General features: G+C 40.3%; 1 protein-coding gene across 1 annotated transcript; it reads right to left on the reverse strand.

The window, feature by feature from the left end:
• Positions 1 to 411: 411 nt before the first annotated feature.
• LRRC63 (leucine rich repeat containing 63) lies at positions 412 to 23,192 on the reverse strand. The gene is made up of 10 exons (XM_032212999.1): positions 23,108 to 23,192; positions 20,171 to 20,629; positions 18,557 to 18,748; positions 14,756 to 14,913; positions 12,308 to 12,406; positions 7,815 to 7,951; positions 6,418 to 6,501; positions 4,456 to 4,695; positions 1,739 to 1,901; positions 412 to 1,299 (listed from the first exon to the last, which is right to left on the reverse strand). Exons 1-9 carry the CDS (start codon positions 23,190 to 23,192, stop codon positions 1,742 to 1,744), a joined length of 1,614 nt encoding a protein of 537 aa, XP_032068890.1. The 3' UTR covers positions 412 to 1,299; positions 1,739 to 1,741.
• Positions 23,193 to 23,403: the final 211 nt, after the last annotated feature.

The following is a 23,403-nucleotide window of genomic DNA, read 5'->3' on the forward strand; positions in this document are numbered from 1 at the left end:
CTTTCATGTTTATGTCCCCAGGCATATCTCATGTTGCATCTTACGGTTCCACCACAAAACCGCGTTCGATTAAAGCGCGCTTGATGAAACCGTGTAGCTGACATCACAGGGCGACAACAGCGCGGAGACAGAAGCACACTGTAAATGCTAAACCTAAAATTAACCCCTAAACCTAACCCCCCTAAACCTAATCCTAAACCTAACCCTAAACCTAAACCTAACCCTTAACCTAACCCTAAACCTAATCCTAACCCTTAACCTAACCCTAACCCTTAACCTAACCCTAACCCTTAACCTAACCCTAAACCTAACCCTAAACCTAACTCTTACCTTAAGTTGAATCGGCTTGCTTTCAAAGCGCTATTTAAAGCGCCCTTCTTTCTCTGTGCTCGCTGTTGTCGCCCTGTTGATGACATCAGCGACGCGGTTTAATCGGGCGCGGCTTAGTCGAGCGCGGTTTTGTCGTGCCACGGCATCTTACAACAGTATATGTATTTTTGAATGGAAATCAATCAGGTTTTTTTACAGTAAAGGGCCATTACTTTCATTTAGTTGAGGAGAGTTGGCAAGGAACTCTCCACAACTTAAGCACTTTCCGCACATTTGCAGAAATGCTGGAGTCTTTTTCTGCATTCTGCCTTTTGTAGCTTGCCATAGCAAACAACATATGAGTCCTGATTTTATTGTAGCTTCATGGAAGGGTTTGTTTTGCCAGATGCATAATGGGCGAAATGATAAGAAAACGGTACTTACAGCATCATATTTTTACTTTAGAGTCAAAGGAAGCGATGCTAGGATTATCACAACCAACTTGGATAACTTTGACTACCATTTGGGTAGCAGTTAAGAAAACTTCGTAATGTCAAATTTAAACTTAGACTCACAGAAAATCTACATAATATATGCATCTGCAAACAATATTTCTATAAGCCATGCAAAACTAAGATTTGTGCAAATGTTACATTCCAAAAGCCTCAAGTACCATTGGTATCCTCTTGTATGCTGACCAAAGTATTATCTATTGCCACCTACATTGCATTTTAAATACACTGCTGCCTACATTTGTTGGTTTACTGAGTTTATTTAAATTTCTACAAACAGCACAAGAAACTAGCAGCAAATATCATGAGTAAAATGGCTGTGATTGTCTTGCCTCATATATACTGGATACTCATGAATGTAGATGCCCATCATTTAGTTTGTCTTAAAGCAGGAAAATCACACTATTAAGCAATATATCAGTGCATAGTGTTTTATTTTATTACAAGGCAGAATATACAGCAGTAAAAAGAAGCATACCTATCAAGATGCATATATATACCTTTAATCATATATACAATCTATTGACATTGTAGCTTGTGCTAAGAAAAAGAATCCCCATATCCTGAATACTAATTTACATTAAAAGGCTTAAAATAATGTCACTTTTTTAAAAAAAAAAGTTAACAGCTGCAAACTGCTAGGATTTTCACGACGTTGCTTACAGATGGGCATAGTAATCAAGAGAATGCCCAGTCTTGCCCTAGGAGGGAGATCAACAGTTTCTAAATGTGATATATAAATAACTGAACTTTGAATGTCACAATAATGCTTAGACTTGCCCACCCACCCCCACAAGAAATCTACATTGCAAAAAAACCACAAAAACCCAACACTTCCATACCCAAAGCACTGCTTGCTTGCTTTATTCAACTGGTTAGTCACTTCTCCCGAATCTCAATTGACTAAACATTAACACCCATCAGGTTGGCAAAGCTGACTTGACAAAGGCTGTATAACAGTCGGGTGAGCAAGCTGAAAATTGATACGGGAGCCTTAGTCCATAAGCATTCCTATAAATGAGGATAAAACGGAAACCTTTTCCATACAAGGGGCCATTGCAGCAGTCACAGCCTGTAAAGCTAAAAGGAGGAGAAAGTAGGTCAGTGTCACATACTAGGGAGAGCAAATTGAAGCGGATCCTTTAAACTCACTACTGAAAGTCTAGGACAGATGTGCGATTTGAACTAAAAGCGTGCTGGCATTGCTGGTGTATCAGTTTCCAAGGGCAGCTAAGTGCAGAGTATATTGGAGTAAACAACTCTAGAAACCTTCCCGATCAGGCTGTAGAACATCTCCAAATTTTCTTAATCAAGTACAGCTATGTGCTTTTGTAAGGTTTATACTATTGCAATGCTTTACCCTCCTTAATGGTATAATATTACCATGTGATATTACCATACTTTACCCTCTACCTTCTTTAACAGGTGCAGCTTTCTTTGCATGGTGCTTCTACAAAGCAGAAAGTTTTAGCAAATATGTATTAAATTCCTATCTGCCATTTAGAGGTGAAAAATCAATAGGAATCAAACCAGGAAAAGATATGGCATTTGTCATTTATGGTTAATACTGAACCAGAACTGTTTGGAATCAAGTACTGCGCAAATATTATGCTTAAGAATGTACAAATTCACAGATGAGAATTTTAGGTGCCAAATGCACCTGCAGAATTGAGTTTGGCTTATCCATGGATGGATTTATCTGTGTGAATATACAGTAATATTTTTTTAAGTACCCACATAAAGTATCCTGTATATTTTTCTATATAAGCCCATCTGTGGATAAGCTAACCGTTGAAATTTTATTCAAAATACCATGAAAACTGCAGATCAGCTTACCCATGGGCAGCACAATTTTGATTAAAAAAACCGAGGGTCAGCTTATCCCTGGATGGGTTTATACGGGGCTTATACGCAAATATATACAGTAAATATATAGATACAAAATCTGCTCAAAAGGATTTTCTAAGTGTAACTAATACAAATCTGTAGCAGAAAGAGAAGAAAACTACCAATGACTGTTAAAATATCCCTGTGCCTCATATTGGGTTTCGGAAGAAGGAATTGGCCACAGAAACTGCTGTGGATACATAGTTCTCAATGTTAGCATTGCACACCGAAGAGCAAGGCAGAAGGCTTCCATTTTGTCTCATGAAATGAACCAGATATGAAACATCTTGAGTAATCAAATATGAATGCATACAGTCATCTGGTTCACAGACTACTTTATTAACCCATACTAAGATTGTCTTAAGATCTAATATGCACTTTGTAACATATTGGATACTGTTTCTTTAAAGTATGCAAAGATAAAATTTTAAACTGAGAAGTGAATGTTGTAATGAGCAGAGATCAATATTCAAGTCACATCTTATGATGATAAATAAAACCCTGCATTTTAATTTGATGCATTTGATTTTAACTTCAGTGTCAGCCTGGAACTGGGGAGTCTCAGAGTCATTTCTTTTGTTGATTGAAAAACTTGTATTTTCGAGTCTTATTTGGGGATAAGTCCAATTGAATTTAATAGATCTAACTTCTGACAGGTTCACATAACCATCTAAGCAACGATAGAGTTTGATTGGTTTGAGGTTAGCACGTTGCATAATCCAGCCATTTTTGTTTACAAATCTAATCAATTCTGGTTTACTCAATAAACCATGATTAAACTCCTGATTAAATATGATGTGAGTCCATTCACAGGAATGCAATCTGAGTAGCTTTGGGGTGGCAAGATTATAAATAAAAATTATGATTGGTGCTGTAAGTTAGCTCAAGGTGGCTATGAAGAGAAAATGAGTAGTAGAGAAACCATGTGCATAATGCTGAGCTCCTTGGAGGAAAAGTGGAAATAAAAATGACATGAAAACATGCCTGCATTTCAAACATACATAGCCATTGAGTCACTCTTATTTATGATTTCTTTTTTTCATTAGGCTAATTTAAGACATTTTTACTATACTATGTTTGCTTCACCCATTTACTAAATCCTTCCATTACATCAGCCTTATTTGATAAACCATGACTTAAATAGTGAGTATCTATAGTCCATTACTTTAGGTATTATAGTTTATTAAAGGTAAAAGTTCTCCTTGCACACACATGCTAGCCTTTCTGACTTTAGGGGACGGTGCTCATCTCCGTTTCAAAGCTGAAAAGCCAGTGCTGTCTGAAGATGTCTGTGGACATGTGGCCTGCATGACTAAATGCTGAAGGCACATGGAACACTGTTATCTTCCCACCAAAGGTGGCTCCTATTTTTCTACTTGCATTTTTACATGCTTTCAAACTGCAGAAGCTGGGACAAGTAACGGGAGCTCACTCTGTTATGTGGCACTAGGGATTTGAACCACTGAACTGCTGATCTTTCTGATCAACAAGCTCAGCGTCTTAGCCTTTGAGCCAGCACGTCCCTTAGTTTATTTATATACTTTATTGCATCACATCAAATGGCTGTCAAATGTGGCTCCACCCTGTTACAAACACTTTTTAGAACCTGGTCCTGCTCATTTTGGTACAGGCTGGCGGTTGCCTCTGAGGAGACTTTTTTTTTTGGGTCCTGTGATTATTGGTGAACTTTTTCATCATCTCCTTTTTGCACTCAACAGAGTGCTTGCAGTGATGGCACCTCACTTACTCGCTTATGATATTGTGAACCTCCTCTGGCAAAAGATGATATATTTTCCACAGCTGGTGCTTAACGAAGCACAGGGCAGCCATGTCCGTAAGACGCTGAGGCTGCATCAGGAAAGTCTCCGTCCAGAAACAGGCATGCAAGAAGTTGTTTTCCACCAGTAGTTGCTTTAATTGAAGTTTTAGAATCCCACAAGGCAAGGAGTAAAGCAGATTTCCTTCCAAGTTCAGGTAGAGGAGGCTCCTGAAAATTAAAAAAAAAACATCACTCCACCATTTATGCAGTCATCAGGTCTATTTGGGCATGGTTCTCTTGGATGCCCAGGTATGGGAGGACAAAATTATCTTGGCATGGAAATTTTACAGGAAACTGGGAGCTGGCAGAACCCTTTCTTTCAGCTCACACCAAGGAGCAACTGTTGCTACCTCCACTACTAGAGGGTTTCCTCTCCACACAAAGACAGAAAGTTAAGACTCTCTAGTTGACTTTTCTCCTCACACTGTCAAAGACAGGGCACAGGAGAAAGTGATCTCTGCTTTCTACCACATTAAATCTATGCATTTCTCTGTTACCAGACACAGTTGACAAGTGCTGGGAAAGCTACTCGCAACACTCATCAGGAACCATGACAGATGGATAGCTTCTTTCCCACACAGTGAAACGAAGGAAGATTGATTAATTGGTCATGTGCCATCAAGCCATTGTTAAGTCTTAGAGAGCTTATGGATTTTCTCCATGGTGATCTATTCTTAGCCTGATCTTCCAGGTCTTCTCCAGTGAAAATGAAGGTGGAAGTGAAAAGGGGAGAGACAAATTAAGAGTATGTGTCAATCTAGAGATGTGTGAGCCTGTCCTACTGTTTGCCAACTCTTTTTGCATACTTTAATTCAGTGTTTTTCAAACTTGGCAACTTTAAGACGTATAGATTTCAACTCCCAGAATTCCTCAGTCCCAGAATTCCTCAGTGTGCTGGCTAGGGAATCCTGGCAATTGAAGTTCAGACATTTTAAAGTTGTCAAGTCTGAAATACACTACTTTACCGTAATTCTAAAGTGAATTACAAGGGAGTTCAACAAAGCTTCTGTTAAAAAACAGAGCATTCTGGCAGATTAAGAAAAGCCTCAGCATCAGTGAATGCTTTTCTTAATCTGTCAGAATGTTCTCATTTAACGGTTCCACCACAAAACCGCGGTAGACAAAAGCGCGCTCGACGAAAGCGCGTACGTGACGTCATCACAGCGCGACGAAAACATCACGTTGTGATCGATAAATGTAAAATTAAAGCGAAAACCTTACCCTAACCCCCCCAAACCTAACCCTAACCCTAACCCTAACCCTAACCCTAAACCTAACCCTTAACCTAACCCTAAACCTAACCCTAACCTTAACCCTTAACCTAACCCTAAACCTAACCCTAACGCTCTAAACCTAACCCTAACCCTTAACCTAACCCTAACCCTAACCCTAACCCTTACCTTTATGTGAATCGGCTTGCTTTAATTTTATTTTTATTTCAATGTTTAATTTTTTTCATCGCGCTGTGATGACGTCACGTACGCGCTTTTGTTGAGCGCGCTTTTGTGGACCGCGGTTTTGACGGGTCACGCATTTAACAGCAGCCTGTGCAAAAATTAACATGGTCCCAAGGACTCTTTAGTCCTAAATAGCTCAAGATAGTCTCATTAAGTCTAAGCAGAGTCCTGTGTCCCTTTTGCACAGTATTACTTTTCTGAGAGAACATATAGGGAGAGAAAAGTTTTGGTTAATTAAGCTTCCCACATTTCAGGCAATTCAAGAAAAGCAATGCATCTTATTTATAAAATGGAGAAAAGCATACTTTCCAAACTACAGATTTCAGCTTGTCCAATCATTATCTATGCTGGTTGAGCCTGCTGGAAATTACCCCAGCAACATCTGGAAGACCAGAAAAGTCCTCTTCTCAAAACCAGAAAATCAGTACAATACCTGAGATTTTGTATTTCATTAGGGATATATTCGAGTTCATTATAGGAAACATCAATACTCTGAAGTCTTGGCAGGGTAAATAGCCTATAAAAACAGAAGGTCTTCCTGTCACTGGTAATCATAGAAAAGCAGGAAAAATCTTGTCAATCCTAGACCCCTTAAAACAGAGTTTGGTCAGTGTTTGGTGAGCTTTCCTCAGTGAACTACACCTTTTGTGTGAACAGGTACATATATTGGGGCATGGTTGTTTTTTTTTTTATTGTACAGTTAGTTGACCAGAGTTGCTAAGAAATCAGATAGCCTCTACATTAAATGAAGCAAACATTTGTGGTCCACATCATGGGCAGCTTATGTCATCACCCAGATCTTTTTTGAAGCTCTCATAAGGTTACCTAACTGTTTGTAAAACAGAAATATTGTACTGTAGCCATTTTGCCTCACTCAGCCTGTTGCCTTCTTCTTGAATTCATTCCTGTCAAAGAATATTTACAGCAAGTAGAGATGGGATATAAGATCCATGATCTTACCACCTGAGCATACTTTCCCTAAGTATTGGATTTGAAAATATTGAAAAGTATCGAAAGTCTTATCTTTCTTTAGAATTCTAAAATGCTGTTTTTTTTAAAAGGTAAATTCACAGTCTTTGTATTGAAACAACTTGTATCAGGGCTTCAATTTTTAATGGAATTGAGGCCGTGACCCGACAAAAGGGCGAACGACAAAACCGCGCTGACTAAACCGCATCGCTAAAACCGCGACATCATCAACGCGCCAACCACAGCGCGGAGACAGAAGGGCGATTTCAGTCGACAGAGGGTGATTTAAGTTAAGGTAAGGGTTAGGTTTAGGGTTAGGGTTAGGTTTAGGGTTAGGGTTAGGGTTAGGTTTAGGGTTAGGTTTAGAGTTAGCGTTATGTTTAGGGTTATGTTTAGGTTAGGGTTAGCGTTACGTTTAGGGTTAGGGTTAGGGTTAGTTTTACAGCGCGCTTCTGTCACCGCGCTGTTGTCGGCGTGATTCAGCGCTCATTTGTTGGAGCGCTTTAGAACACGCGGTTTTGTCACCGCGGTTTAGTCGGGCGCGGTTTTGTCATTTGCCCTTTTGTCGGTGAACCAATTGAGGCTCTATGTTTCAGGCCATTATCCACTTGTACAAACATAATTTCTTTTTTGGGCCAGAAACCAATTCTGCCAATTTCATCTCACCTGCATCCCCATGAGATAGACGGGCTTCAGTTGAAGCTGTGGTAAAAAACCCTAGTCAAAGCAGATAAGGTTTTTAAAAAAATAACTGATACAATAATTTATGAGAAGCCTGTGCCTCCTTGCCCCCCATCCCCCCAAAAAACCTGGAAGCTTCTTTCCATATATTTCTAATGATTATTTAAAATTATTACACACTCAGTTGGGAGACTAGTCAGCAGGTTGAAGGACATTGTCAAGTATGTAAGATTCCTCATATCAGAGATCTCCCCTGGGATGGATTTGATGGGGTTATTTCGGAGCTTTAGCACTTGTAAATATTGCAGCTGAACCACCTATAAAAGAAAAAAAAATGTGTGTAAAGGGTTATAAATGGCCATAAGGTCAGTATTTTTTTTAAAAAACAGTAAGTTTGGTTTCTTCATTGATGGGAATTCCTGTTTCATGTTACCTTTCAGCACTTGAATTTAAAACTGATTACCGTACAGTACTTTTCTCTTCCTCCTGTTGTTTCCATAGAGGCAGGATTATTTCAAAGAAACTTCATTGCAAGACAATAGGTGGGGGAACACTGTTCTTCAATTGAGTCAGATTTTATCTCTCCTTGATGTTGTCATTAACTACAGGGACAGCTAGATGGCTGTGTTAAAGCTCTATTTAGTAGGCCTTGAGCTGAGAGTGTATTATGTCAGCTGAGATATCTTCCATTATAGTAAGAAAACCAGCAATTGGGGCTCTTTTTGCAATTTTAAGGCAGCAAAGGAAAGAAACTGGTGGATTGCCCTTTCTTCTATTAGTCCATCTATAGGAGTTTGTCAGCCGTGGCTGTTTCCATTAGCTTCTCATGGACTGGACTCACTTATACCATGTAGACCTCCAAAAATGCATCAGCTATGAAAGTCAGCTAATTTTGTTCCTTTCAATCATTGCATATATTTTGCTGATTCTGATATCTCTTTGGTCTGTGTCCATCCTACAGACAGACAGACAGACAAACGGATCACTTATGGGTTGGAGCTGAACTGAAGGCTACATCATGAGCTCGTGTTACAAAAAAATTAGTTACTAGGTTATGTTTCTGCTGTTGTTGGACAAGGAGAGGATGACTCTGACAAATAGTTTACTGTTTCCCACAGCAGGATGAAAAAAGCCATTTACTTTTCTGTGCAAACCCCTGAATGTAACACATCTCAGGAAATATATTTCTTAATAATAATTAACCAGAACTATTTGCACTCTGGCTCAAATCACCCTTCCTTGTCAAACAAGGGCCAAGGTCATACAGCAATTTGGCTAGTTCCACAGGCAATTGGATTAATTAATAAATGGGCTACACTTTTATATGAACATAGACAAAGTCAGAAAATTAATCACCCCCATTTTTGTTTCCTTGAATCTGCTGACACAGTTGATGGATAACCATGTTGGTGGCCTAGTGTTTGTGTTATTCACATAAATGAAGTCAGACACCACCATGAGCCGAGGTGGCGCAGTGGTTAAATGCAGCACTGCAGGCTACTTCAGCTGACTGCAATTCTGCAGTTCGGCTGTTCAAATCTCACCGGCTCAGGGTTGACTCAGCCTTCCATCCTTCCGAGGTGGGTAAAATGAGGACCCAGATTGTTGGGGGCAATATGCTGACTCTCTGTAAACCGCTTAGAGAGGGCTGAAAGCCCTATGAAGCGGTATATAAGTCTACTGCTAAGTCTACTGCTACATCGTAAAAATAATTAAATACAGTTCTTCAGTCAAATCAAAAACAATGTAACAATGTTTGGAGGTATCTGAAGTATGTTTATGCAGCTCTAGACTGGACATATGATTGAATTGGGCCTTTGCTGCTTTACCTCAAACAGCAAAGTGTCTTGGGCCAAAACTGGATCTAAGAAAAAGAAGGATACAGATTTCTGGGGGGCGGGGAGAGGATATATGGAAAATATATTGGGGAAACCCTGTGAGAAGCACGTATTGTTGGAAAGTTATGGTACATGCATGGAGTAGAAATGTAGGTGTCAGGAATAGCAATAGCAATAGCAGTTAGACTTATATACCGCTTCATAGGGCTTTTAGCCCTCTCTAAGCGGTTTACAGAGTCATCATATCGCCCCCACAGTCTGGGTCCTCATTTCACCCACCTCAGAAGGATGGAAGGCTGAGTCAACCTTGAGCCGGTGAGATTAGAACCGCTGAACTGCAGATAACAATCAGCTGAAGTGGCCTGCAGTACTGCACCCTAACCACTGCGCCACCTCGGAAGAACAACTAAGTGTAGCTAAGGAAGACTATCAGGCAGCATATTCTGAAAAGCATACATGTCAGAATACCATGCAGGGGGAGAAAAGATTTGAACCCAGACAGTCTGAAAAACATAGACTAAAAAGACTGAGGACAATTCTGCATGACAAGCTTAAGTTGTTTATCTCCTGGGCAATAAAGTTAGTGCTAGAAATCATTCTCTGGATTTAAATCTTTGGCACTGATCTGGACTAGGGACTTGGTCTGGATGTGGTCTAGCAGTCCACAGGTCCTTACGGGTAGATTCCTCTACTTCTTTACCTTGACACCCACATACTAGGAAAGTAAAGGCCATTGGTGGATTAAGGCTCATTGGTGCCCTAAGCACTGACAAATCTTGGTGCCTCCCTCTTTTGTATATACTATACAAATCTTCATTGTTTGGTTTTTTTTCCTTCTTAACTTTGTGGTGCCCCCTTTGGGCCTGGTGCCCTAAGCATGTGCTTAGTCTGCTTAATGGTTAATACACCACTGGCAAAGGCCATTCTCTTTCCCTTGCATCGCTAGGCCTCTGAGGAGATACAGTTTTTGTACAAGGAAACAATATGGAAGCACAAAGTTGAAAAGGACCTTAGAGGTTTTGTTGTTTGTCTTCCTGCTCAGGGCAGAAGATGGCTTGCTCACAAACACCTTTCCTCAGCCACCTGACATGGCTGGAGGGCCCCAATTTGGGAAAGTTACATTGGATATGATTATTCTACACTATCATGCTCATATTTATAAAACTCAGTGCCTCTGTGAAAGGTAAGGATGACTACTGCGTTTGTGGTGCAATCAGGACATTGCGTATGTTGAAGTTGTTTTAACGCAAACCAAAGATGCCTTTTAAAAAACAAGTTTACATCATATTCTTATGCATGCCAGTGCTGTGTGTGAGGTAATTTAAGGTGGTTCTGACAAGTGTCGTCGGCATCTTCATATCTGGTCACATGGGCGGCAAGCCACTCCCATCCGGTCACATGGGTGGCAAGCCACTCCCACAAAGGAGGCCACACCCACAGAGTAGATTCGAACAATTTTTGAAACCCACCACTGATTGGAACATACAGTAGTTATGCCTTCTCAGATAACTATTAAGATGCAGCAGTAAAGACATTAGAGTGGAACTGTACCAGAGGTGGTATTCAGCAGGTTCTGACCAGTTCTGGAGAACCGGTAGTGGAATTTTTGAGTAGTTCAGAGAACCGGTAAATACCAGCTCTGACTGGGCCCACCCCCATCTATTTTCTGCCTCCCAAGTCCCAGCTGATTGGGAGGAAATAGGGATTTTGCAGGAACTTTCCCCTTGGGGTGGGGAGGGAATGGAGATTTTACAGGATCCTTCCCCTGCCATGCCCACCATGCCATGCCCACCAAGCCAGGCCCACAGAACCAGTAATAAAAAAAATGGAATCCCACCACTGAACTGGAGATACCCAGTTTCAAATCTTACATCAGCATGGTGCACACTCTCTTTGAAGTATATCATTGATAGCTCCATCTATCTCCACAGAGTGCATCTTTTGAAAATAAAGTGAGGGGGAAATTCCATATATACCATTTAAGCTCATAAAAGAAACTCATATAAAAATATACAGTGAAATAATTATTCAATGTGTGGTTATGATCAATTGTAACATGCTCTACAGGGGGCTGCCCTTGAAGAGTGTTCGAAGACTTCAGTTAGTCCAGAACGCAGCCACGCAAGCAATTGTGGGTGCACCCAGGTACACCCACGTCACACCTATCCTCCGGAAGCTGCACTGGCTACCCATTAGTCTCCGAACCCGCTTCAAGGTGCTGGTCGTCATCTATAAAGCCCTACATGGCATCGGACCTGGGTACCTGAGAGACCGCCTCCTGCCGATTACCTCCCATAGACCAATTAGATCTCACAGGTTAGGTCTCCTCCGGATTCCATCTGCCAGCGAATGTCGGCTGGCGACTCCCCGGGGGAGAGCCTTCTCTGTTGCAGCTCCAGCCCTTTGGAACGACCTCCCCATGGAGATCCGGACCCTTACTACCCTCCCGGCTTTCCGCAAAGCCACCAAGTCCTGGCTGCTCCAGCAGGCCGGGGGGCTTGTGAAATATCCAGCCCCACGGTAATCTGTGAATGTGGTGTATTTTAAAGTGTTGTGTTTATTTATTTATCCCCTTCCCTTGTTTATTGTAAGCTGCCTGGAGTCCTTCGGGAGTGGGTGGCATACAAGACCAATAAACTCAACTCAACTCAACTCAATTCAAACCAAAGAAACTTTGTGTATCAGCAGTTAAGCCACTAAGCAGTAATTTATAAATATCTAGCAAATCAGTGAGGAATATATCATAAGGCCACATATATATGTTTATGGATTACATTAATAAAAGCTTCTCTAATATACACTTTTTTTAAAAAAAAGAGTAAATATTACACTCACCTGTAATGGAAAGCAATCCAAATTATTATAGGACAAGTTTAGGTACAACAAGAAATCAGACAAACGCGAGAGGTCAGGAAGATCAGAGAGAAAATGTGCCTAAAGATTATCAAGCAAAAAAAATTATCAATATTTATTTTTTAAAAGAATGGAGATTTGTCAGAATTTAGACTTCCTAGGGCTGAAAGAGAGGGACTGGCTCAAGATCACCCACCAGGTTTTGTGTCTGAGGTGTGTGGAACTGGAACGCAAAATGTCCCAGTTTCTGGTCTGGTACCTTAACCACTGCATCAAACTGGTTTTGTACTGAAGCTAAATGTGTGGGAGATCTGGATTTATAACCACCTATCACCACATTTGTTTAACAGCCCCTTGATACTACAATACTCTAAATAACAAAATGGTTATTGGAGAGAGAAAAAAAATTCATCATTTCATCTCATTAATCAACCAGACACTAATAATAATAGGACTGTGAGTGGCATGCATCTTTGAGAGAAAGAAAGGGATACAAATCTAATTTGCCAACTCATCTATTACTTACAAAAGTACAAATTTTGCATCTCTTTCTCCTAGCATGTACTGATCGTCTGGCTTATTGCAGCCCAGATATGGCCCCCACTTGCCATTTTGGTTTTATGTTAGGGTATATATAAACGAGGCCCTATGATTTGTTCAATGAATTGTGATTTGAAGGGGGGAAAAGAGGTTGCCTGACACACACACCCTTTCATGTGAACTCACTGAAGCATCTTCGGGTCCTGTGACTGTAATTTGCAATATCTTTTGCCAGTTTTTGGTGATTTTTTTTTTTTTTTTGGTCGCTTTCCAACCAAAAAATGCCCATTTGGGAGAACGGGTCTACTTAATAATTGTGTGTGGGTTTATTTTTAACAACCACATGATTTACTTAACAACCACAGGGACTTGCTTTATGACTATAATAAAAAATAGTCATGAAATCAAGTTAGGTCATATGGTGACCTGCTTAATGACTGCAACAATTTACAACCAAAACTGCAGGTTCAATTGTGGTCATTAAGTGAGACTACTTGTAGAATGTACTGTATATTTGCTATAAGTCATCTCTCACAAAACCTGCCAGACATTTGTTTGAGGCTTAGTCCTTCTTCTGGACTAGATGGGGACCATTTTGGAACTATAGAAGCCAGAGCAGAAAGCCACAATAAACCTTGGTTTTAAATTCTGGTTTCCACAAATCCAAATCCCAGTTAGGGACTGGAAAGTACACATTATATCTCAGGAAGTTCCACATCTGGTTAACAAGCCAAGGATGACAAGAAGGAAGTAGATAATAGCATCTATGACTGGCAACTCTTTAAAATGGATAGATAATTCCCCGCCCCCCCCCCCCCATGCCATCCATCTACTGAACACATAATTCCCACACCACTGTCTCATTTCTCATGTATCTTCTCCTATTGATTCTTATGGTTTATCAATTGTTGTTTGCAACTTATGATTAATGATTGGTATGATTTATGACTTATGATCTATTACTTGCTTATATGTATACTGAGAGCTTATGCATTAGAGACAAATTCCTTGTATGACCAATCATACTTGGCTAATAAAGAATTCTATGCTATGCTATGCTATGCTATGCTATGCTATGCTATGCTATGCTATGCGTGGTGGGATCCTACTGGTTTAACAACCAGTTCGGTGATCATGCGTTTTGTATGTGCAGTTTTGAGAAAAAGTACCTTCCGCATGACTGCTGGGGAGGAAAACAGCTGAGACATGGCAATCTGTTCTGCTACGCGACTCAGCTAAGATATACAGTAGGTGAGTTAAGAGCAGGGGTGGGCAGGCAGGTCCCCTTCATCGTTGGAGAGAACCGGTTCACTCCCAGCTGATGGTCGGAGCTACCGGTTCACCTGTACCAGTCTGAACCGGTAGAATCCCACCCTCGTATGCTATGCTGTGCTATGTTATGCTATGCTAGATAAAAGACAGGCAGATAGATACTGTAGATAATCTTTACTATGGTTTATTGTCTCATGTAAGTGAAGCCATTATGTCGTACATGATAGTGTTGAATTTTTAATGAGAGTCCAAAGTTCAATTCTTGCTCATCTATTAAGATCAGAGAGCAATTGTGCGCAGCCTAATTTTCCACAAAGATTTTTGAGGCAATAAATGGAAATTTCACCAGAAAACATTACTCTGTGTCTTATGACAATGGACAGAAAGTATGTATATGAAATGATTATATTACATAAAAATTAATATATGGCCTTACAAATTGGCATTTTATTTAACAGCCATATGCAAAATCTATTCTGTGTTTCTACAGAGTATTCTGAACTAGCAATTCTAGACACAATGATGTTTTCTGGAAAAGAAAGTGATTCCAGTTATTACCAAATCCTAAAACTAGCATACATTTACAAGACAGTATACTTGTCTGTTTGGGGACTATACCTTAAGACTAAGTCCAGTTTTTCTATGCATGATGCAAAACAGAACTGCCATTTCAGCCTTCTGTAGAAACTCATTGGCTCTCTCTAATGCACTTAATTCAGTATCGTATCCAGCTCCGGAGACAAATGATTTAATAAAGTCCATTTCTTCTTCTAATTCTGCAATAAACATAACAAAGAGTATTAGGATATAACGGGCAAGGAGAGAGTACAGATCATCATTGACTTACGATCATTTGGATTGTTCGAAGTTATGATGGTGCTTAAAATAGTGATTTAAACTCAATCTTCACACTTACAGCAGAGTCTCCATGGTCACATGATCAAAATTTGGGCGCTTGGCAAGTGACATGTATTTACACTGGTTGCAATATCCTAGAGTCATGTGATCAGGGGGTGGTTTTCGCTTACCGTATCTTCCCTATCGGTTCGCAAATGTTTGCACGCGCGTGTCCATGCATGCACCTGTCCTTCTGTGCATGTGCTTTGCTCAAAAAACATCCTTAAACAGGACGAAATAGAGCCAAGGCAGGTGGGCTGGCCCACCTGTGATTTCTGCTACTGATTCGGGTGAACCGGTCCGAACCGGTAGAATAGCACCTCTGCATGTCATGGCTATTTATGCCCTTCCCAGCCATGGGAAGCAAAGTCCGTGGAGGAAGCCGGATTCTCTTAATGATGATGCGATTCACTTAACAAATGTGGTGATTTGCTTAATACACACGGCAAGACGGTTTTAAAATCAGACACCACTCACTTAACAACCGCATCACTTAGCGATGGAAATTTCAGGCTCAATTGAGATCCTAAATTGAGGATTATCTGTATATAAACTAAGGTTAGCATGGGGATTGGAGATGGTGTTCAAAACTCTTCCCTATTTCTTATTGACTTTTTCAGTTTTCAGTCCATACGTGATTATTTATTTATTTAAAACATTTGTGTAGGCACCCATCTTAAAGCCAATTTCAGTCAATAAAATAATAAATAACTATTATATACATTTATTAAAAAATTACATTAAAAAGCCAGAAGAAACACAGGCACCATGACCATACTTCCCTGATGAAACCCACAATTCTCATTGTCTATGGAGATTCTCAGTCATCCAGGTCATGGTTGTCCCAAAGGTGCTTTTTCAAGAGGAAACTGGACTTTCTGGTTTCTCTTTAAAGACATTCCGCTTCTCGTACAAGAAGCTTCTTCACCTTGAAGTGAAACGTCTTCAAAGAAAACCCAGAAAGTTCTGTTGCCTCTTGAAAAAGCACTTCTCATCTCATCCTGACCTCCCCTTATCCCATCGCTTGGGGAAAGAATCAGTTCTCTACCAGAAAGATAAACATATGTGTCTGTCTGTCTGTCTGTCTATCTGTCTGTCTAACTCAGGAGGGAGGATGTTTTATGGGGCAGGGACTGCAGTTCTTAAGGGAAGGGATGTGGAGCATGCCTATCCTATGTTCTTTGATGGCATGGGCAGATACCCTCAAAGAGAGGTGGTCTCACATATGAGCTGGTCCTGTGTCACGTAGGCATAAGGCATTAAAAATGTAATGTCTTGCTCTCCCAAACTAATCTTTTGAAGTGACATTTGGAAAAAGCTAATAGGATGGGTTGTTCCAGCCTTACGTTCCCTTTGACATGACCACTCTAGAAATATTCTTACTTTGAAAGAGACATGTGCTTTAAAACAAATGCTTTGCACTAGGCTATTTCATACTTGAAACATTTCCAGAATAGCTGGAATAATTTTGGGATGCTTCTAGTCAGGTGGGAACGGCTGGTTACAAAATGAAAAGATACCCTTCCAACTCGTAACCTGTCAAAATCAAAACTATACGTTTTTGCATTCCAGTGGTATGATGATTAGCCAACAGCAATGACAAGCTTCTCTTGACAAGGAATTAACATCTGATCCAGATGTGGTATTCAGCAGGTTCTGACCAACTCTGGAGAACCAGTAGTGGAAATTTTGAGTAGTTCAGAGAACCGGTAAATACCACCTCTGATTGGCCCCGCCCCCATCTATGGTCTGCTTCCTGAGTCCCAACTGATAGGGAGGGAATGGGGATTTTGCAGTAACTTTCTCCTGGAGTGGGGAGGGACTGGAGATTTTACAATATCCTTCCCCTGCCATGCCCACCAAGCCATGCTACACCCACCAAGCCACGCCACGCCCACCAAGGCACACCCATAGAACTGGTAGTAAAAAAAAATGACTCCCACCACTGATCTGATCATAATTGAATATTTAGTACAGCTTGTGATATTCACTTCAATTTGGAAGGTGCTCAATCTGACTTAAAAAGAAAGGAGGCCTCTCTAAAGAGAGCCAAAGGCTAATTTTTCCAGAATTTTGCAAGCTGGTTGAGAGCAAAGCTGAGGAGTAATGCCTAGCACATTGATCCACAGTTCTACAGTTGGCAGTGCCACACAGCATTAGCAATGGAGCCAGCAGATTGATTCTTAAAACTTTACCACACATCGCTGTCTACAAAGCTGGGAAAGGTAGAAAGCAACAGAAGAGGATGGTGGATGGAGTCAGTTACAGTGGCAATAGATGCATTGTTAGATGATCTGAAGGACCAGGTTAAGGACAAGAAGTCCTGGAGAAAATCTGTTTATTGGATTGCTAAGAGTTGACACTGACTGACTTGATGGTACCTAATAAATCATCAGCTCTTGCAAAACATGAGCTTCTGATATTGCTGGTCATGCATTCATGAAGCAACATCATCTGGATTTGTAAACATTTTCTTGCTTACTGGATGAATTATTTGCCACTCCCTTGAGATTATGTTTCAATACTGTCCAGTCTAGTCCAGCCTAGTCGTTGAACGGAACTCATGATGACATAGCATTCATGGTAAAGAGAAGGCTTTACAGGCTTCTATAAGCTGATGGCTTTATAAACATACCCTCCCTTGTAACTCTCCCAGGTAACCGTGGCTTCACAAGGCTTGCTAACATACCACCCTAGTGAATAAAAATGCTTTTAGGCCTTTACATTTGTAAATGACCCAATTAAGGGACATCAAACTTATTTATTCAGACAGGAAAGGTTTAGCAATATCATTGATAGGGAGTAGACTATGAACTGTGTCACTTGCTTTCTTCAGAAAAGCAGTGCAGGGAAAAGATAATGAAATAGGGATTTTCTATTACATTTGGAATGGGAGCAAATGGGAGAATGCATGCAGGGTTGTGAGGAGGAGGAGGAGGAGGAGGAGGAGGAGGAGGAGGAGGAGGAGGAGGAGGAGGAGGAGGAGGAGGAGGAGGAGGAGGAGGAGGAGGAGGAGGAGGAGGAGAAATCCAGACAACAGAAAAGGGCTAGAAATAATCCTATTCATTTCCTCAACAGCGCTACACATACTTCTCTTCTGGGATATCTCAGCAAACATTGCTTTATTATTATTTATTATTATATACAAAATATAATGTACAATATAAAAGAAAGAAGGGGTATAAACCACTGTGAAACTAAGGGGTCAGCTATGCACATTGTTCCTGAGTTCAATGTATTATTAATTCAAAGAATAAATTTAGCATAATTGATGAACGTAGCTATGGTGGTTTTTAAATGATGTTTTATGATTTTGCAAATTGTGAATCTAGGAAATTATGGCTTATTCAATAAGCCATGGTTACAATCAAGTAATTGCATAATGCAATGTATAAATCAGCCAATGTGGCTTGTGTTTAGTGGTATGAAAGAGTGGTTTTAAGCATGGATCTATATTTGGCAGTTTAGTACACCCTTCCAAGTCACTTCCACTACAGACTATAAAATAAAAACAAGTTATACCATCATAGAGCATGCTCTGTTTTCTCATACCCTTTTCCATTTCCAGAATGATCTGCTCCTTATCTTGCATGATCTGCTGCTCCTTATCTTCCATGATCTGTTCCTTATCCAGCACGATCTGTTCCTCCTCCTGCAAGATCTGTTTTTCATCCCCTGTGCTCTTTTCACTTTTTTTGCTCCTTTGACTTATTTCTGAAAAATATTATCCATCCAACTATGGTTGGTTCATTCATAAAGAAGAGAAATACTTGCAGCCTTTAAATGTCTATCTGCCATTCACAGTAAAAAAAAAAAAAAAAAAACCCAAATAAGGGAGTACAGTGTAAGGAATTGAAAAATAGGTTTGCTACGCAAGATGCATTCAGGGAATGTATTGCTATGTGGCATCCTCCTATGTTTGAAACTCCTTGAAACTCCTAAAAGAGCCGAGGTGGCGCAAAAAAGAGCCAAGGTGGCGCAGTGGTTAGGGTGCAGTACTGCAGGCCACTTCAGCTGACTGTTATCTGCAGTTCAGCAGTTCTAATCTCACCGGCTCAAGGTTGACTCAGCCTTCCAACCTTCCGAGGTGGGTGAATTGAGGACCCAGACTGTGGGGGCGATATGCTGACTCTGTAAACCGCTTAGAGAGGGCTGAAAGCCCTATGAAGCGGTATATAAGTCTAACTGCTATTGCTATTGCTATTGCTTCAAATTATCAAGAAAGAAAGAAATATTTTATATTGGCATTTGAGAGATTACTGTTATGCCTAATTAGTATTTGCTGTAGTCAATTTAAATATGGTTTATTTATAACTCAACAGAAGTCATGCAGCACAGGAAGGCTGGGATATATTTCATTTAATCAGTTCTGGAATGTATCATATTTTTACCCTTTTGGGAAGCAGTACATCCCATGTGTTTTACAAGTGAGATTTACAACAAAATGCTGAGTTTGTACCTTATAATAGGAGTGCTTTTGTTTAAGTCTCAACTAGACTAGAGCAAGATCCCATATACCAGTGATTGCAAACCTTTTTCTTACGGCATGCCAAAATTGCATGTGCATGCCCACTCAATTCTCCTTGCCCACCTGTGCATGTGCACACAACAGCACCCCCCCTGCGTGTGCATGCATGCACAATCCCCCCCCCCTCAAGCTCCGGAAGCTTTCCTGAAGTCTGAGGAGGGTGAAAACGGCCCTTCCTGGCCCTCCAGAAGGGTGAAAAATCAGCTGGTGGGCGCGCACATGCATGCTGGAGCTGACGGCTGGCGTGCCACAAAATATGGCTCTGCATGCCAGCTGTGGCATGTGTGCCATAGGTTCACCATCACAGCCATATATACTCAGTTGAGAAAAAAAAAGAATTTCTCCTAATGTCTTCAGCCTTTCATCCACCTACGTTGCCCTATGACAACTCATAATTCACATAAGAATATTATTAGAATCCCAAACCCGAGTTCTATTCCCTTCTCACTCATAGAAACTCCTTGGTTGACTTTGAGTCAGTCATTCAACCAATACTATTTCATATGTTTGCTTCTGAATAGATAAAATGAATAGATAAAATAAATCCTCACTCCTCCCCTTTCTTCTCTAAAACAAACCCAAACTTGGGAAACAGAAGGACGCAATACCTGGACTTTCCAGTGCTCTATCAGATTCGCTCAGTTTTAAGTATATGATGGCAACTTTCTCTGGACCTTTCATCTCTTTAGCAATCAGCTTGTTACTGAAGACTTCACAATTATAATGAGAAATGAATGGCTTTTTAGGGACATATTTCTGGGTTACGGAAGGGAGAGGCGAGGTTACCATAGTCACACCGCTCACCACAAAATCTGTTGGTAAGTGAGATGGGTGCAGCGTAGGATGCTGTAACCGCATAGGGGCACGACGGTTTTGCATTGGAAAGCTAGGGGGACCCGTCAAAAAGACAGGGATAACAAAATCTCTCTTAACAGGGTATGGAGGCTGAACACTAAAATCATCGTCTGGAAAGCACAAAGAAATTGATTGGTTCTTTTCAGGCGGAGGAGTCTGACTGTCAACATCTCCAAGCACTTTTTCGGGTTCTTTCTCTTTTTCACGAACAGCTGTTTTGTAGAAACAAAAATGACAGATGTCAAAAATAAAACAACACACACAACATCAGAATTAGTCAACTGGAAAGCTGAATGTATATTTGCTATGTATCTATAAACTTTTTTGAGCTTAAATGGACTCCAGAGGATGGTAGAGGACAGGAAGGACTGGAGGAACGTTGTCCATGGGGTCGCAATGGGTCGGACATGACTTTGCAACTAACAACAACATCTATAAACTTTATCAGGAAAATAAAAATGACATACATTTTGCAGAGCAAAATTGCTGTCTCCAGTCATTATATTCATATGTATTCTCACACCAGCATCCACCAAAAGATGATAAAGAACAGTCCATTGGCAATTGCCCCTGAAGCAGAAATAACTACAGGAAGTCCCTTGACTTATAATAATTAGTTTAGTGACTCTTCAAAGATACACAGCTGTGAAAAAAAGTGACAGGACCATTTTTCACGCGACCATTGCAGCATCTCCATAGTCAATGATCAAAATTCAGAAGCTTGGGCAACTGGTTCACATTTATGACGGTTTCTGTGTTCTGAGGCCACGTGATCATTTTTTCTGGCCTTCTGACAAGCAAAGTCAATGGGGAAGCCGGATTCACTTAACAACCATGTTACTAACTTAACAACTGCATTAATGCACTTCACAACTGTTTATAGCAATTTCAGAATTGCATCACACTGCATCACAAAAATATCTGCTTCTGTGCTCTGATGTGAGTTGAAACATTCCTGAAACCTGGATAATGTTGAATCAGTACACTGTAAATACCTCCCCACCTTATGTTGGCTTGCAAGGTAGTCTCTACATTAGAGGTTTTAGCCTGAAGAGAATAATGTGAAGAGGTTGAGGGTAAACGTTTGAGGGCTTTGTTGAACTTCTGGCAGGTTAACAAAACAGTAGTACCAACTTCGCTGTTAGCAGGAAATGCTCTATAAAAATGTGATGATCCAAGGATCCCTGGAGTCCCCCAAATCTGTCTCAGAGGTCCACAAAAATCAAAATTATTTGCCAGATGTTGAAGACATTTGCAAAACTGTAAGACAGTATCATTGTTGTCATTATTTTTTACCTGTTAAAATAGATTATTTCATGAAAAGTATTTTATTTATCTTAAGGTATAATGGATTTAATATTGTTATTTTTACATAATTCAAGCACCCTTGGAAACAGCCTTTCAAACTATAGTCTAGGCCCCCAACAGTCTGAGGGACTGTGAATTGGCCCCATGTTTTAAAAGTTTGAGGGCCCCGGCCCTAAACTCTGCTGAAGATGTTACCTAATCTGTTAAGAAAATGTTCGGAAACCAGCCCACAAGCTTCACCCTCACCCTCATCCTACACCTGAGCTACAGATATTCGCCACTATTGCAAGTATGTGATTAGTTGCAAAGAAGGAGATTTTGCTGACCAATGTGAAAATGGTGATATGTAAAAATTTGTTCACATTGTTACATTTTGTTACAGGGAAGTTACAGCAGGATATGTCAAGAGAAACGTAAAAGTAAGTTGAATACAATGGGAATGGGGCACATAGGAAGTGTATATTGGTAAGATGCTGTACAACCAGGGCTGGGTTCCTGTATTGGTTGGTACTGGTTCACTTTGCTTGCTACGCTTGCATGGGCACCCGCTGCGCATTGCTCGCACATGGGCAGTTCACTATAATTTTACTCTGCGCATGCGCAGAAGCATGCCAGCAACAGCAGAAGAGACTGGGGAACCGGTTCGGGGGCATGGCCAGCCAAGACCGCTGCCGGTTCTGCAAACCAGGCTGTATCACCACTACTGGTTCAGCCAAACCGGGAACAACCCAGTTATTCCCAGAGTTGTACCCAATTCTGTGTACAATCAAGAATGAATATGGGATGAATTCAAAAAAGAAGAGTGACCAGTCCCAAAAGGTTATCTTTTGAGAGTAGAATGAATGGGGACTGAATTCTTAGTCAAATACAGTATATATCAAAAGGGGAAGATAATTTTTAAAAAGGTTGATGGTTGGGAGGTGCTGATCAGATCTCAAGAAGAAAGTTTAGAATTCAGTATATAAAGCAATTTATGGATCTAGCAGAAACAAGAATGATTTGTAAACCTGGAAAGAAATAGAGGTTCAGAATTGTGTCAATGAAAACGAGATTAATTTATGTTTCTGTTGTTTTTTTTTAATTCTCCCTTTCATTTCCTTGGCATACTAAGGCATTTCTGCATGAAGCTGCTTACACTGAAAGAGAATGGAGTATTGAGGAAAAGTTCTAACTATGCTCTCTACAAACAAATGAGATTTTCTTTTAAGGAAACAATTGAGTCATAAATCATCAAATATTTATTCATATAAATATTTATCATTACAAAGCACAGAATCAGCCACAGTCAATACTAAATGCCCACATCTGAGTTATACATCAGCTTTGCAGTACAATAAAGAGTAATGCTATATGTAGGTAAACCTTGAACAAGACTACCTTACCTTTCGTGCATTTCTTCTTTGGAATATATTGTTCAGTTTCCGTCTTTGGAGACAGAGGTCTCCGGAGCAACTGAAGTTGAGACATGGTCTTATGTTTGTTAAACCTGTGGTACGTCAAGAGACATAGGGAGAACAAAAATTTAAAAAATAAATCAAAATAATTAACATTCTGAAGGAACATTAAAGGAAGCACTAAGGAGATAGAGGATTATATTGTAAACAAATAGAACTTCCAATTTTTAAAATAATTTTGTTAAACAAATTGCCTGGAAGAAAATGTTTTTCCTTGATCCTTT

Source organism: Thamnophis elegans, chromosome 3 (assembly GCF_009769535.1).
Source record: "Thamnophis elegans isolate rThaEle1 chromosome 3, rThaEle1.pri, whole genome shotgun sequence".
Classification (NCBI taxonomy): domain Eukaryota; kingdom Metazoa; phylum Chordata; class Lepidosauria; order Squamata; family Colubridae; genus Thamnophis; species Thamnophis elegans.